The sequence below is a fragment of the Phoenix dactylifera genome, unplaced genomic scaffold, assembly GCF_009389715.1.
Source record: "Phoenix dactylifera cultivar Barhee BC4 unplaced genomic scaffold, palm_55x_up_171113_PBpolish2nd_filt_p 000184F, whole genome shotgun sequence".
NCBI classification, from domain to species: domain Eukaryota; kingdom Viridiplantae; phylum Streptophyta; class Magnoliopsida; order Arecales; family Arecaceae; genus Phoenix; species Phoenix dactylifera.
Window position 1 is genome coordinate 589,351 of NW_024067713.1, and position 17,546 is coordinate 606,896.

Sequence of the window (17,546 nt, forward strand, 5' to 3'; positions counted from 1 at the left end):
TGTAACCACTAATAATACTCATGAAAAATCACGTGTTATTTACCTTGTGAGGATTAAAAGAAATTACAAGAAACTTAAATGAATAATCCCCATCTCATGACAAGGGAAACTAGTATGGTCTGAATTGATAGGATTTGCTTGGAGACCATTTCAAAGCCCAGATAAGGCTGGGGCCTCCTCCTAACACAGCGCCTGCAACCCCACCAGGTCAAACCTCAGGAAATATAGAAAAAGAAGCTTCTTTGAACTTGATATTTTTATCTCCATTGACTATTCACCTCCCTTCTTTGATCGAGTCTTCCGCAGACCAGAGATGGAAGGAATGAAGGAGAGCTCCTTAGGTTTATAAATCCCTCACAAACCATTTAGAACTTGGGATTTTCCCAAGGTTCATATGCCATAGCCAAACTATGTTCTGCGGGACTGGAAGCTTCAAACGGATCGACGGGGAGCCAGGGGCTCCAGGTTCAGCTCCGGGGTCGCCGAGGGGATCTAAGAGGAAGGGCAACAAGAATCCATACTCGACGAGGGGGCTCGACAAGTTCTCGACCGTGCTCGCCGAACTCGAGGCCAGGAGGAAGAAGATCATGGCAAAAGTTGGAACGGAGGGCGTCTCGATGGTGCGGTTCGTGTACTCGAACTCAGAAGACTGGATCCCAATCATTGTGAAGCTAAGAGAGGATGCGAAAGAAGAGAAAACAAAGCTGGATGATGCCAGGAAGCCGAAGGCGCTGCCGACGCCGCCGCCGTCGCCGCCGAGCCAGCCTACTTCAGAGGTCGTCAAGGAGTCGTCGCCTCCTCCGGTTGGATCGATCGACGGTAAGGAAGTTGCGAAGGAGGCGGAGCCAGTAACGGGGAGGAAGGTGAAGTGGTGCTTCACCTGGGGGAGGTGGAGGCCTAGTTATTATTGGCCTTTGGTGATCGTGCTGATATTGGCTTGTTTGGTGATGTTTGGGAGGGTGTTTGCCATTTGTTGCACCTCCATATGGTGGTATTTGGTACCCACCATGAACCGAGGGAGTGGGAATGTAAGGAGATCTGTGAAGAAGAAGGACTATGGGAGGAGGCCAAGTGATAAGAGATTGGGTAGTAGTTTGGGGGTGGCAACTTCTTCTCAGGCCAAGAATGTGGGTGGTGTGCAAGAGATGTCATCACCTAAAGCCCATAGAAATGGGAAGAGAGGGTGATGAACATATAGGTTCTTCTTCTTGATCTTCTTCGGTTTTCGTTTTTTTTCCCTCTTTTTTGCCCTTTTTCCCCTCTAATTAGCATGTTTATTTATGTAAATTATCTTGATCCATGCTGGGTTTGATAGGGGGCAATGTCTAGTTTTATGTTATCTTTAGGGGCTCAAAGCTCGATGCTGTTGGTTTTCTCTTCTTCTTCCCGACCAGGAACACTGTTGGATGCTTGTTCCCTTTTCATGCTTTGAATAATCAAGGAGTTTTTTTTTTTTTTCATTCAACTTTTGTGATTCAGTGAAGAAAGGTCGATCATCCTTTCGGGGTTAATGTTTTGGTGGTCTGCCAAAAGCTCACATGATGGCAATGGTGAGATGGAATCTGACATCATGGTGGGAGACAAAGACAAAAGAGGAGATACCCTGACTTCCATTTAACGAATCTGATATTGGTGCTTATTGGCCGTTATTGAAAAGAGGTGCACTGCAGTTTTAGGCATTGGAACGGTAATTTAGCACTTGGTGATTAAGGACTCGTATGGTTAAAAAAAGTCAACTAAAAAATAAAAAAATATATTTAGTTAGAGTTTTCAAAAAAAAAAGTAATATTTTTATAAAAATAAATTTTTCATATTTTATAAAAAAAATTATAAAAAATATAGGAAAGCTATCTTTCTAGGAATTATCTTTCTAGAAAAAGCATTCCAGTGAGAAAAAAAAAAATTTTGCAAACCAAACAAGTCCTAAGAAGCTAACTGATAATCTGATATAGTGCATACAACATTTACGATGCACATCCATCAAAGCGAGATATACGGTGCCATGTTTGCGAGCCATGGAGAGTTTGGCCAGTTTAGCTCAATCGATTAGCAAATAAGCTGTTAGAGTTGGACTTAGCTCGCCCGAGCATAGCTTGTTTTAGTTCAAATATAAATACACAAATAATATATATATATATATATAGGTTTTTTTTTTTTAGTACTCAAAGCTCTTTATTTTAGGAGCGCATATGATAACTGAACCTTGAACGGGGTGGGGGGGATGTAAGAAAAATAACTAAATTAACACTTAGACCAAGTGTATTTGAATTGAAATTATAAATTTCTTTGCAACAAAGAATCCATTTCTGAACTAAGGATAGATTAGTAACCCATTGTAGAAGGTATTCTTTCTGATAAGGTAGATATTTCTAATCCTATTTGGACGCAATAAAAAATATTATCATTATTATGACCTGTATTTAAATATTTTTATATCTATTTCTTATAAATTAATGTAGACTATGTAGAGTAAAATATATTTTCATCTATCAAATTATAATATAATCAAGATGAATGGACCAAACCATAAAAATGACATTTCGAATATCTTTAAACCTTCACTGGATCTCTTAGATAAATAAGTTTTTGAATAGCTGGAGTTTGGCTCAAAATTAAATATGTTCGCCCAAGTTTGGCTTAATATATATTAAATAAGCCGAGCTTGAGCTAGGAAATCTTGATACGCTTCCTGTATTTGATAGACATCAATACCTATAGTTGAATTCCTTGTACTAGAAAACCTTGGCATGCTTCCAAACTTCTACGCCAAGGACTTCTAGATGGTTTTGTAGAACATCCGATATATCATACTCATGTTTCAGCACGAAGAAAAGCATTGAAAGAAGTCATCGTCTTTAATTATCCAACCTCCTCTTTAATGGCCTAAATTTGTCTCGCTACCAACATTGAAAGAAGTCATCCACTGCACAGTAGGGGCAGGTGGGGCGGCACCTCTTAAAAGTATAGCGTTTCCAGAATACAGGGACAAGAATTGTGCTAATAATTAAAGCATCAGAGTATCATCCAATCTTAGAGTCTACAGAAGGCCAAGACCCAGTTTGCGGCTCCAGTCTGTTCAAATTTCTGAACTACTGGTTACCTCATCATCCACATTTCGCCGTTGATCTTCCTGGTCAAATTAGAAAATGACCCGAGATCGACAATATCATTATGCCTTACAAGCTCCAGCTATCCAACAGATTGTATCAATGAAGAGCTTCACATACCATGTGCAGGCTAATCCATTGACATCACCTCTTTAATTAAAATCTTCCAAACATAGAGGCAAGATTCATGAGCAGAAATCCATCAACATCGATATAAAAAAAACAGTGATGTATTCACTGGACACCAACATTATGTTTTGCCTTCGTCAGGCTTTATCCATGTTACTATCATTTTCTCAATCAAATGAGTTAAAACAGCTAAATAACTTTCAAGCATGCTGATACAAAATGTTATTCTTAAAATCGACATGTGAATATAAGAGATTGTGGACTACAAGAAGATAAAAAAAGTCGTTCAGCTCTGTTACTTGGCAACTTGCACTTTGAAGTCTCAGGTTCAGCATTTGGTATTGCCAGGTGCCACCATGCCTCCCAGATTTTGAGCAGTTAAACCTCATTCCTGCATCTCATTACAGAACTTATCAAAGTGAGATTAGTTTGATAAAACTGAAGGAATAAAACAGGAAAGGAAAGTGATAGATCAAATAAAAATTTAATTGACATGAGATACTAGACTAGTGTATGGTATCAGCCCAACAGCACAATTGGAGACACTTGGCTCATAAGTGCAGGCCCTGTCCTAGACAGGTGACTGATAGAAGGCAGCAGGCATGCAGATTGCACACCAATGATAAAATTAGTAACACCAATGATATGCATGTCAGCTAGACAAGTTTTCAACATATTGGACTTTTTGCCGGATCCCTTTAGTACATCACGCAAATAGTCTGGAAGAGCACATATCTGTGATACTGAAAATGGGAGAGCAAACCTACCCTGAACCTCCTAGAGCGTGCACCATCAGAGTCAAAACGCGTATTTTGTGACTGATGCCTAATGGTTTCATTTCTGATATGTCCTGCCATCATCATAGAGGCACCCCTTTCTTGCCCGTAACTATGGGTAGGTTTTGGATGAACACTTCGGAAGAAACCATCTCTGTCCCAAGTTACCTCATAGTCTACTTTCAGGCGTGACCCTTCCTGCAAACACAATATTATCGTTGGCTTATACTTCTTCAATTTCATAAAAAGGAGACAATCAGCATTTCAAAAATAATAAATTCAAGAAACACTTTTCACCAGTAAAATTAAAAAAAAAAAACAAAGGCTCCAGCAGAAACAGGCATTTTGAAAAATAAGCAGTCCGAGTCAAAATCAATTTATTGGCCATATGTATGACAGGGCCACATAAAACTTGACTAGAAAGTTTTCAAAAATATAAAAAGTGCACTTAAAAGACTCAGGACTTGGTATGGTGGGGATCTGTCCAGGCAGATGACATGTTATCACATGGCCAAAGCCCCAAGGCCCAAAGTAACAAAGGAAGCAGGTGATTACTGCACTGTGAGACAAATTATAGAGTACACATGAACATGGGTATGGCTTGATCACATTGTTACCAACATGGATCTAAGTCCTAAATTTGCGTAATTGAAGAGCATCATCCTGAATTCTGCTGACATGCTGGAGAGAGAGAGAGAGAAAGAGAGAGAGAGAGAGAGAGAGAGAGATTCCTAACTTGTGTACTAGGGCAATGCAACACTTGCAAATCCAAAGGACAGAGAGCAACAAAATTATAGATAATCATCATAGCAAATTGAGTGAAAGATTATACAAATTAAAAAAAGAATGTTCAACAGTAACTTTTTACCTTCTGCATTGATCGTCCACACAGCACTTTCATTGCATTGTAGAAGTCACTGTAATGCTCAAATTGAACCCAGACTTTACAATTAAGGCCAGATACAATCTCCCCATCAGCATCTTCTGCTTTCTTACCTAGATCATCGTCGCCAGCAACATTAAGATTCCTATTTAATGCAAGTTAAGATTGTCAAAGGATGGTGTTCATAGAGGGTATATAGATGGTGCACAGATTGACTTTAAAGTATTTTTTTTTTTTTAAAAAAAAAGATAAAATATCCATGACCCCAGAATCTCATAAAGAATATTATATGGGATGCAACATTCTTAAGAATTATAATAGATAAAAGACATGCATGTCAAATTGAGTAGCCAAAAATTCTATATTGGTTTGGTGGTGATGTCTTCTCCAGACCGTCATGCGTTTGTTGTTAATGTATGTATCAAGTATGTTTTGAAATATATAAACACAAATCTAATAGTCTATCTTATAAAATAACAGTCCGTGTTTGCTGAAGCAAATACTTTCTCAAGCAGTGGTAACTGAATATACAATAATGTAGAGTAGATAGGTTATCCAGACAGCTTTCGCAATAAACAGCTACAAAGATCCACGGTTGTGCTCTAGGACAATTATACAGTCAAAAAAAACCTACTCTTATATGCAGTGAGAGCATCTGCAGAGAGTATCTTTCATCCAAGACATACAAAAGATGACAACACTTGAATAAATAAATAAATAAATAAATAAATAATCCTCAAAACATGCTGCATGAACAGTTGAACACAATAGCACTACAAGGGGATCTCTAGCAAACAAATGTGAGAAGGCCTACAGTCTATTTGCATGATCTTGTAGATAATTCTAGATCAGAAACCAATTCGCTAATCCAAGGTTCGAATATCAAGGCATTGGGGCATAGTGAGACGGGCTTAGTATGGTATGTGCGATACCAAGGATCATACAAATAAAAGGAGCTGAATGGTGTGCATTGATATAGTTGGTATATACTGCTACAGCCTTTCTTGGCCTCCGAAATCTGGTTTTGTATTTTCTTTTATCATGTTTTCTTGTCTTAATACAAAATTCTATAAGAAATAAGGTGGGGGTATCGAGTTTACTGCTGCAGTCATTCAGTCATGGTTTTTGGCGTGTGTAAATCAGTAACATGCATATTTATCATGTAAATCATATAACTTGGAATCTAAATACATGTAAACATATCGGTATTAACATTTGCAAAATGATGGGTGGATTTTGATTGGATTTCATATGCACATGCCTCAAATGGTTCAATGCCAAGACTATTCTATCGATAGCACACGGCATGATGATTAATCAAGTAGAAGTAAACTTTATTTGATATGGTTGATATTATGCTTATCAGACTAGGCTGCATTTGGAAGCGGAAATAGTCAGATTAAACGGAGTAAATTGAAGGAGAAAGCAATGTTCTAAAAACTAGATTGGACAGCCAGTTGAACCGGTTGGACCATCAAACGATCTAGCATCCGATCCGAATGACTCTAAAACCATGTTGAGATAAAAACTAGCCTAGTCTTGTAAAACTGCTTAAACCCACAGTTGAACCGCCGACTCTGTCGAACTGCTCCGTGTTCGAGCAAATTGGTCGGTTCTTGAAATCCTTTTATTGTCTCAGGTGAGATAGATTAGGACTAGAGATTTGATTCAATCGAGCCCTCTCCTCCCAACATCCCATGATTCTTGGCCTCCCTCTCATCCTTGACCCTCCTCTCCAACACCGAACAGCCAATGGTCAGCCACCAACCACCATTTTGGTCCTCCAGCATTCAAGTAAGACCGATCTTTTCCTGCCTCTCTCCCTCTCTCTCTCTCTCTCTCTCACTCACTTACTCATCGTCCTCCCTCACCGAATCTTAATGGATGGCCATCAGAAGGTGACAAGATAATATCTCTCTCTCTCACCAGACAATTGGAGCTTGACAGCAGACCAGACCGCCGAAGGGAAGTAGCATCAAAGGGCAAATCGATGGCCTCCAATGCTCTCTCTCTCTCTCTCATGACCTTGCTGACTCGACTGCCAGAGCCTTTCCTTCTCTCTTTCTTTTTCCCTCTCGCGACCATGCTGATCTAATGGTCGAAGATTGGTGGCAGGTCAATACTAATTTTGCCTACATTCCCTGATCATGGGCTGATGCATATTGTATTTATTGCTCTTGCAAGATCGGTCATGTTTCTAGATTTGCAAGGTCAGTCGTTCTTTCATTTTTTCTGACCAAACTGCCCCTAGCCAGTCTACATGAACATGCGCATCCAATAACAAAAATTTGCACTCTAGAATATGTGCATCATTTAGTAAAAAGTGTGCATCCTCAAGTTGCATATACTAATCCAGATTTCTGATGAATGCATATATTGATTAGTTTAAATGTCCGCATCACAATTATAGTACATCAACTTGTTCCAATATATGTACCTTGGATTGTCTACCTATCGATGTATGTACATCAGATAGTTTAAAAATGAGTAATACTAATTATTTAGATTGAAAGAAATTACGAAACATACTTAGTCTAAATATGTGTTAATATTTGTTGTTTCGGTACCAGACCTTGTATCCGTACCATCCTATTACAGTGTCGGTACATCTGGTATAGGAGCCAGTTTGGTATATCGAGTGTTGGTACGCCTTTTGTACCATGTACCAATTTGGTGCCAATATGGTACGGTATAGTCAGTTAACACCAGTACCAACCAATATAGTACAATCGGTTAGCATCGATACCAACCAATACGGTACAATCGGTAAGCACTAGCACCGGCCGATATGGCAAACCTTGTGCACCAATTAGTGTAAATATGTGCACTATCAGACATGTTTATAGGGATGGCAATCAGATCAGGTTGGGTCGGAGATATGTCGGATTAGATGTGAGTCAGATCAAAAATTTATCAACTTGAACCCGACCTGTTTATTAAACAAGTCAAAAATTCAGATTTTGAATCTGACTTATTTATTAAACAGGTAAACCGATCCAACCAGCATAACCCATTTATTAAATAGGTCAAGTCAGCTTAAACGGGTTAAATAGGTTAAGTAAGTTTTTAACAGGTTAAATGGATTTAAATAGGTTAAATAGGTTAAGCGGATCGGCTTAAACAGGACAAACATGCTAAGCAGGTTTTAAACAAGTTAAACATATCATAAATAGGTTAAACGGGTTACTTGACCCAACCTAACCCGAATATTAAACAGGTTAAACAGGTAAGATGTTTCAAACCCAAACCCAATCCGAATGTTAAACAGGTTAAACGGATTGACTTGTTTATGACCCGAACTCATTTAGCCCAAACCTAACCCTAATTATGGCAAGTCGAACATAGGTCAAGTTGACGGATCGGGTCACATTTTACCAGCTCTACATGTTTACAAATCTCCTCAAGCCTATCCATCATATGATAGGTGCCAGGGGTAACTCGATCAGAAAAATTAAAAAATGGCTGATCTTGCAGACTTGCACAAAAGGGCCATTCCTGCTGATCTAAAATGTATGTGGCCATTTTTGCAAAATACCTAGAATAATTTATACCTAGAATCTATGAACAAGTATGACAAAACACCACAATGGAAGTTCTACATTAGTTTTATGTTAAGATCATCAGGGTCATGTGAAATATCAATGACAAGTGTCAAAGGGAACTACGGTGAGACAAGTTAGTTTACCATCATGATCCACTAGACTCAAAACAAAAGAGACAGCACAGTTCTAAGCAACCATGAACGAATAAAGCTAGGAACCCACCCAACCCATATCCAGTTCACCAGCTCTAGCCAACTATAAGCATTGACCTTATTGTGTATGTCATACATGAACAAATGTTGATATTCATGAGCGCCAATGTATTTATGTTGGCAAAAGCGGTAGCATCAATTACCAAACCAGGAGACGGTTGGATAAGGAATTGGAATTATGAAAAAGAAACAAACTTCAGAGGATGTGGGTATTTAATTATGCCAAAATCAGTTGTAGTGGGAAATCAAAGGTCCTCATCATAGTGCTAGTCGAAAATAGCCAAATCCTCCAATTCTCATCTATTTCAAAGAAAATCAAAATGAGCAAAAGGATAGCTAACAAAAGTGAGGTGAATAGCTTCATGACGCAACAAGATCATTCCACTTATGATGCTTCATTACTCAGAAGTTAGTTTCCATAACCATACTCCCTTCATGAACATGAATAAATCAAGCTTGCAAACTAAAATATACCTATAAATTGGATTTAATAAAGTGATTCTAAGACTATTATAAATTGAATATCATAGATTGACTTAAGGAATGAATTGATCTAGGGCTATGCTCACTCTAAGCGCTTATTGTCCAGCTCTTGTAAACAAAGATCTAACAAGTCTGCCCACAATTATTGGGAAATAAGGTCAATGGTCGGCCTAAAATAAGATTTTTGGTTTTTAACCTACTGTTCCAATTTGAGAAAACAATATGAAGATTCAACACTTTACAAGAAAAGAGGGGAAAGAAACAAAGGCTATGTTCACACTAAGTGCTTGGCATCCAGATTTTAAAATAGCTTGGGCAGGAGAATGAGAACTAAGAAGTCTGCCCTGTCTTTTACAGGGTATATAAGGTTCGTCCGGCCTAAAATGGAATTTTGGGTTTTAAAAGGGGGCTATTATGAGCAGCATGTGAAAACCATGTAAAGATCTAAGATTTTACAGGAAACAAGGGGAAGAAACAAAAGTCAGGCTTTAGAAGTTATTGAGAGATCCAATGACATAGATAAAATAAACTCTTTTGAATAGATCATTCTCAAAAGAATGCATTACTATTGAGATAAAATAGCAATAAGGAAACAAAGAAAAGAGATGAATAGTAAACAAACAAGAAAAGACAGCAAAAGTTTAGAGGTAGAGCTAGACAAGAGCTTAGTTTAATTTTATCCATGTAAATGATTCGATGAATAGATTAATCGCTTTTTCAGTATGGGCATATTTGACAGACCCAAATGCTTGAACACGCTCTTTCTAATATAGTATAGATCTACACACATTTCAAAATGCTTTAAGCTTATGTCAATATGCGCACATTTCATATCCTTTTGAAAGTAGAAAATCTACTATCTTAATTCTTAAATATGCTTTTAAGCGGGCAGGAAATAGAGTGCAGAAGACAAAATGCTGGAATTAATTGAATGAGGTGAAAAGGAGAAAAGGCACATTACAAATGCTATGAGAGAATTGATAAAACCTTAAGCAGTCCAATTTGTATAAACTACGCTAAGAGGCGGACATATTTCAAATCCTTAAGTAACCTTTTTTCCCCTTAAGTAACCCCTTTTTCTCTGTAAAGGCTACATCAATGAACTGAGATAGAAATAAAGAATTCCTGAATCCAAGTTGTGCCTGGAAACCAGTTTCCAAACCTTTAGGCAACCTAAATACTGTATAGGCTACAGTAAGGCATAGAGAGGAACAGATGATCTATAAGTCCAAATTATATATAGACTCAGGTTTCAAACCCTCGAGTAATCTGAGTCTTGTGCATGCTACACTAGGAGATAGAAGTAGAGGCAGATGCAGTTGGTCCCCAGATTCCCGTTCCTTGAATAACCCAAAATATTCATGAAAACAAGTTTCAAAACCTAAAGCAGCATACTCTTCATGTAAGGCACACGTTGTGCAGGAACATGCAATCTTGAGCTCAAAACATAAGATTTTAAGACCATATGCATTACAAGTTTGATATCAATCACACACAAAGGCAAGTGGAGGTAGACATAGTTCATTTGAATCTAAGTCACATCCATTTTAAGGACATATAGTCCAATTCAGTTTAAGCACGTGATATTTTGAATCAGCTTGAAAACGCAGAGCATCATTAGAGATAAACCAACCCTCAAGAAGAAGGTAAGACATTCTATGCTGTGTTACCTGGACACTCACATTTGGCTCCTAGAATTCGTACCGAATATGTGTCCGAGTCGGATATGCATCAAACATTCGGATACTTATCAAAATTTAATAATTTAGGTTTTAGTAATTGGTAAAGAGTTAAGTTTGAGCCACTATAATAATGTTTAAAGTGAGATTTTGTTCCTTTCTAGAGATTGATTAAGAACGTACTTTTAAAATAATTTTATAAATAATCATGTCCCTAAAATCCTTAAGCTAACTAAAAAGTTTTGATGAGAACCATGCATATTGGAAGACCTTACAGATAATTTTTTTGATATTTTCTTTTATATTGTAATTAAATATATTTTAGTTAAATTATTTTTTCTATGTATCCCTGAATCTCCTTTTTCTTCCCTTGCCGAGTCAAACACTTGGAGACATGTCTGAATCTGACTCTTGTGTCTATGTCTTCTTTAGAATTAGGCTAACCCTGAATTTAGTTAGAATGCAACCAATCTGATAGTAAAAAGGCCCATCATTTCCAGGTACCAAGACTCAGTTAAACTAGGTTAATCCTGTAGAAAGAAGGTCAAACATTTGAAATGCTAAAACTTAGAACTAGACCAAGCCAAGAAGAAAAAGACCCATCATTCAAAGAGGAGAAACTTGATTAAAATTAGGCCAACCCAACAAGAGATTTTTATGTGTGATCATTTTCTAGCGAGGTTATAGGCTAACATGAGCACTTAGATGACCAAAAAGCCATGGCGATACAATGTCTTCTCATTAATGTTTTTCAGTTTTCTATGCTTGACAGGCTATGCTGATACAACATCTTCTTTCTTACCTTTCCGGTTTTCAAATATGTTTTCCTTTTAGATTGTTGGGTTCTTTAATAGTGGCTAAGTTAGAAATTGGACTTATGGGGATGCGGAAGAGGTTATAGGCTAACATGAGCACTTAGATGACCAAAAAGCCATGCCGATACAATGTCTTCTCACTAATGTTTTTCAGTTTTCTATGCTTGACAGGCTATGCTGATACAACATCTTTTTCTTACCTTTCCAGTTTTCAAATATGTTTTCCTTTTAGATTGTTGGGTCTTTAATAGTGGCTAAGTTAGAAATTGGACTTATGGGGATGCGGAACCGACTGATAGCTCAGAGCAGTCAAAGAATAATTCATTCATCAAAGTCAGTAATGTTAGATCTTTTGATATCATAGCTCGATTTATGGAATTCTCTCTCTCTAAATATCTCTAAATAGTATTTTGAGGTCAAGAAATATGGGATTGGATAATGTGTGGCCTATTTTAAGTCCAATAGACTAACTCTTTTTTATTTCTTCCAGGAGCAGTACCCTCTTTTAAAATGATTTTGGTTGAAACAAGAAGACCTTGTATCTCCTTTTCTCTATATTTATAAAGAGTACCTATTCCCAATGCCCACAATATTCAAGCTTTTTTTTCCTTTAACATGGATTAACATATTATTGCAATTTATTTTTTGCTTCAACAAAATGCCCCCCTGGCCTTTGTTTATGAGTCCAAAGAATGTGAGAGGCTCAACACCCTTTTTAACTTGTCAAGTTTTCAGGACCATGTCATGATATTGATGCTATATTTTTATCACTTTTGTAGAGATTGTTTGCCTTCTGTGTTTCAAAATTCATGCACAATGGGGTCGGGAAAATCAGATCCAAGGGTTTAAGGTGTAATACATATATGATTGCAGCTTTGAATTATTTTTTAATAGTTTCTTATGGATTTAAAATTTGGATGTGAACTTGAAACAATTTTTTCTTTTAATTTTAGTACATGCGCTTATAAAGCTTATAGCTTTCACTTTGCAGGGTTAGTTTTATTACATTCCTTTTCAGGGATTTTTGGGTACAACCCCACATGTGGGGAGACCGCAAGAGTTTTATTAGAATTCCTTAAGCCTCAAACTCAAATCTCCCAAATAGTGGAGACTATTCTAGAAATTTATCCAGATTCCCTTGGGAATCCATGTCCTAATTGGATCCCCCAAACATTATGTAGAAATTCTATCAGAATTTTAGCCATCCTTATAAAAGATAAATCTATGGAACCTCTGGCTGCTCCACATGATCCTAATGGTATTATATAATGGTAATTGAATGAATTGCATTTCGGGTATTATTTTGAACCAGCAAATTACTCTGTTATATCTCAAAGTCACCAGTCCGCATATTTTATGGATTATGCTATTGCTCATTAATCTACGATCCAAATATCACACAAATGGAAGGATTAAGAACCATGAGGCTTTCTGAAAGAAATATATCTATTAAAATCCTAAGGTTATAAGTTATAACATGCTGCTTGGTCATCCATGTAGGAAAGGAAAATTCAGAATAAACGGAAATATAACTGATTTAGATGACCTTCAAGACTAGACTAACAATATATAGGGGTCGTACCTTGAACCTGAATCTGGATTGCCTAACCTATTGGTCCACAGCTCAAGCAAACCAGACTTCCATACAAATTGGGTTATGTTCAGGTTGGGATGCATCAGAATCTTATATCTAATTACATAAACATAGTTTACATTATCCATATTGTTACATTTTGTAGGATAAGTAAACCAATCTACATAATCGATTTGTGATCCAACCAAATCCTCATTCCTTTCTCCACTCGCCTTGCCTCCCCTCTTTTTCCCCCTATCCCTCCACCCCTCATCCCACACTCCTTCCCCTTCCCTCTTCAACTTCTCTCTTCTCCCCTCTTCTTTGTCCTCATTTCCTCTTCTCCACTCCTCTCCTACTCCTTCCTCTCTCTCTCTCTCCCCATTTTCCCCACTCATCGTCTCAGATTGCCCATTGCCAAATCTACTCATGCTAACACAAATTTGGCTGCAACACCACCAAATAGAGCCACCACATCACCAGACTCAGCCACATGCAAATTCTGCCAATCCATGCCTGAACCCCCTTTTCCAATAGAAATTCAATCATCGCATCAAATGATTATCTATGCACAAAATTAGGTGCCCGCACCCCTACAAAGATATGATTGCCTATCACCACATCAAACCACCTAAACATGACTTCCGTTTGCCCACTATCTAGCCACCTCACGTCATCCATCATCTATCACACCTAATCTGGTTAGCCTACCAACATTTGATCACCATTCTTGTTAGATGGCTAAACTCAAGTTCAGGTCAGTTGCGTTGACCCCAGGTTGGCTTCAAGTGAGATATAGTTGATCACTAGTAGGACGAGCCGGTTCAAGACAAGCCCATATGAACTTGATAAATATAAGACATTCACCCAACCCAAATCCAACTAAACCCATTGCAAACCCTGAAAATATATTGCATGAGTATACAGTTTGTTAGTAAGTGCTGGAAGTTTGGGTGGAAGAATGATTTCTAGAAGAGAACATAATAAAAACCTAAAATTATTTAGAGCTTTGCGAAGTTATAATGCTTGAAGGCTAACATGCCACTTTCCTTAAGGAGAGACTGGGATATTTTCATAGGAAAATTGAAAAACTAGTGAGCGTTCCCATTACATGGTATGTGTATGACAAGTTTATCCCCCAAACAATCACCTGTTTTATCTCAGAGGGCATTTTTATCTTAGTAGTTTAAGGGAGCTATTGCATGTTTATCAATGATTTATCTGGCAAAGACCTTCAAGAAGTAGGAAGTAAGTTGTGTGTGACCAAATATATTATAACAAGGGCCCAAGGAGCTCAAACAAGAAGAGGAAAAGAAAGGCCAGTTCCAAGGCTAACTTCTTTATAATTCAATCCTTCAAAGGAAACCTATTTAGCATCCTTTCTTGCTATATGGCTACACTCATAATGTCTTTAGAGCATTTTAATGAATTAGAGTTTTTTATGTGACGAAGATGATGGCTCAAGAGCCGACTATACTGGCTCCTAATATACTTTCTTTAATTCATGTTGCAATGGGAGTGATGGCTGGAGCTCACTTTGAAAGGATTTATGCTTGCCTTTATCAAGAAAATATAGCATTTTACAGAAGCTCCAAATATGCTCTCACTTATGGGTGCTTCAATTGTTCCATTTGAATTAAAAGGAACTCAAATACATTTGAAAGATGAAATAAATTTATTTGGCATTTCTTTTCTTCACCTTGAGCCAACGAGGGTTAGAAACCTGATGAAGGATCCTCTCACTAGATTATCATGGCTATCATTTATAACTTCAGAATATATGATCTCTCCTTGATAACGTACTCCCCCCTCCATTAGATAATATGCTAGAGCCCATAACCCACAATACATGATGTATCTTTTTATCATGAAGTGAATATCATAGTCTGTGCATGCATACTATTAAACCACCACTAGGCAAAACAATATAGAAGTTTTCCCACTCCTAGTATATATTTTTTGAAGTTTTAATTAGTGAATATAGCAATTCTCCTAGTAACCAGCCAGGACATTGGCTGAAGGAGCTAATCTCATCACATCAATGTCCTCCACAAAAGATTAATTGTACCCAGAATGTCTCACAAAATGATGCAGGTTGTTGGGTTAAGCATGGTGATAGCTACCTAATTAAAGGGAAAGAATATCCAAACAAAAAAGAGATCATATATTCTAAAAATATAAATGATGGCTATGATCATCCAATTGAAAATCTTGTGCATGTATCATACCCTTATTATCACACGGTGAAGAAAAGGGGCCCAAACAAAATGTCTCATTTCTCAAATACACTTGAAATATTTTAGGTTCAAATAGAACAGCTGAAACTTTTATAAGTGAGACCATCTCCAAACATTCTATAAACCTTACTTCTTCCTAGTATTAGCACTTATGGGCCTTTAAGCAAAAGTCCCTTCAAAGCGAGAACCATTACATAGAAAGTGAGCATGAACTTAGTTAAACAATCAAGACTCTTGGAATGATCTGTCATCCTTCTAAATCCAATGAATTATAGAAAGAATAGGAGCCCCTCACCGCCCCCCCTCGCCCCCAACACACACACAAAGGGAAAGAAAAGCCCAATTGCAGTTGCCATCTCAATGAACTTTGATTAAACAGAAACACCCTAAAGCCATTATCAACCAAACTAGCCACAAAGCACAAAAATTGCTAAATAAGCACCCTATAAATATGAAGGGAGAGGATCCCCACAATTGAGAAAATTAAGAAGTTTAGCCTTGAAATTGTTTGCCCTTGATTTCTCCTTGTTTGAACTCCTTAAGCCTTTATTGGAAATATATATATATATATATATATATATATATATATATATATATATATATATATATATATATATATATATATATATATATATATATATATATATATATATATATAATGATCAGAAAAAGCTAGTTTCCCACTTTTTAAAAGGGCTCATACCCCTATTCAGGCATGTTTGATATTGCTTTCCCTTTTTTCAAGAGGGTCTTCCATGTTGAAAAGCAACACTTATTAACTCGTTCAGTGCTTGTTAAGAAATATTATCAAGGAATTGTTTTAAAAAATCCTATTTGGGTTCAATATGATTGGCTCCAACTTCAGTAGAGTCAAACCTAATTTTGTTGAATTCTGAATGCAGACTAATGCCAGCAGATTGCCAGCAAAATAAAATATTTGAGTTGGATGAGTCAATTAAATTTAAGTTCAGTTAGTCCATTTGCACCTTTTGTATATCTGCAATTAAGTGGGACAAGCTCTTTATTCGTGTATGAATAAGCAAGTGCTTTCTAAGCACAAGCCATGTGCTAGTTTCTGGAGCATAATCGATGAAAGTTGGCACAAATTAACTCCTTTTTTTACTTTTGGCCACTACCATTATAGTATGGAAACAAGTTGTATTGACTGTTCTCTCTAGAAAAGCGTTGCTATCGTGAAGCAAATTCATAGCGACAATGGCAAGAAAAGATAGAAAGATAAACATTTCAGCAACTACAACTGAAAAGAAGACAAAATGTACCTTATTTTCCCAAACACCGAAAAAATGGTATGTGTGACCAGCATCGAGGCCTTTGAAGACACTCGTGGCTCAGCAAACCATCTCGAAGGAACCCCTTGCACAATAATGGTGTCTGCCCGCCTGGCCGCACCGCTTGCATAATTCCCTGTAAACAGGAGCAAAATGAAAATTTCCGAACCAAGCAGTGCGAAAGGAACTAAAAGTCGAAAGCTCCCTGCGAACCAGAATAGAATTTCTTCCAAGATTCTTCCATCTTCTCAAAATCTTCGGAGGGAGGGATCTCCACGCTCATTTCGAACTTGACTCCTTCCAGATTCAACTTGATCCCGGCCAGCCGGTCCACGACGGAGCTCCGCCAGTCCAAGAACTTCCTGCAGAGGAGCTCCTCGTCGTCTTCTTCGTCGCGGTCTTTGTCTCTTGTGGTCTTGCTCTTGAGGAACCCTAGCTCGCGGACGTAGAGGGTACCGAAGGCGACGGGGTCGTTGCGCTTGCGCTTGTGGAGGTCGGAGCGCTTGCGGATGAGGAGGTCGTCATCGGGGACGGAGAGCGAGAGGGAGGAGCGGAGGAAGTCGAGGAGGGAGAGGCGGAGCTTCCACTCGTCGACGGGCTTGACGGCGGGGTCGGCGCGGAAGAAGGTGAGGAGGAGCTTGAGACGGGGGGAGAGGGACAGACCGCTACCGATTTCTAGGGTTTCGGTCGGCGGGAGGGAGTGCAAGGGTCGCCGCCGGCGGGCGGCGGCGGCGGCGGAGGAGCTCATGGTCGGAGTTTTTTTATTTCGGTAAGGCCGTAGACTCGTAGTGTAAAGCGACTTGCTTTCATTAAAGCAAGTG

The 17,546-nt window shown here is 38.1% G+C and overlaps 2 protein-coding genes across 2 annotated transcripts; one reads left to right on the forward strand and one right to left on the reverse strand.

Annotated features, from left to right (window-relative positions):
- Window positions 1–410: 410 nt before the first annotated feature.
- Window positions 411–1,187, forward strand: LOC103711348. Its single transcript, XM_017843844.3, has one exon. The coding sequence runs from the start codon at window positions 411–413 to the stop codon at window positions 1,185–1,187; it is 777 nt and encodes a 258-aa protein (XP_017699333.1).
- Window positions 1,188–3,297: 2,110 nt separating this feature from the next.
- Window positions 3,298–17,546, reverse strand: LOC103711326. Its single transcript, XM_008797433.4, has 5 exons — window positions 16,939–17,546; window positions 16,717–16,861; window positions 4,881–5,040; window positions 4,004–4,210; window positions 3,298–3,627 (listed from the first exon to the last, which is right to left on the reverse strand). Exons 1-5 carry the CDS (start codon window positions 17,471–17,473, stop codon window positions 3,622–3,624), a joined length of 1,053 nt encoding a protein of 350 aa, XP_008795655.2. The 5' UTR covers window positions 17,474–17,546; the 3' UTR covers window positions 3,298–3,621.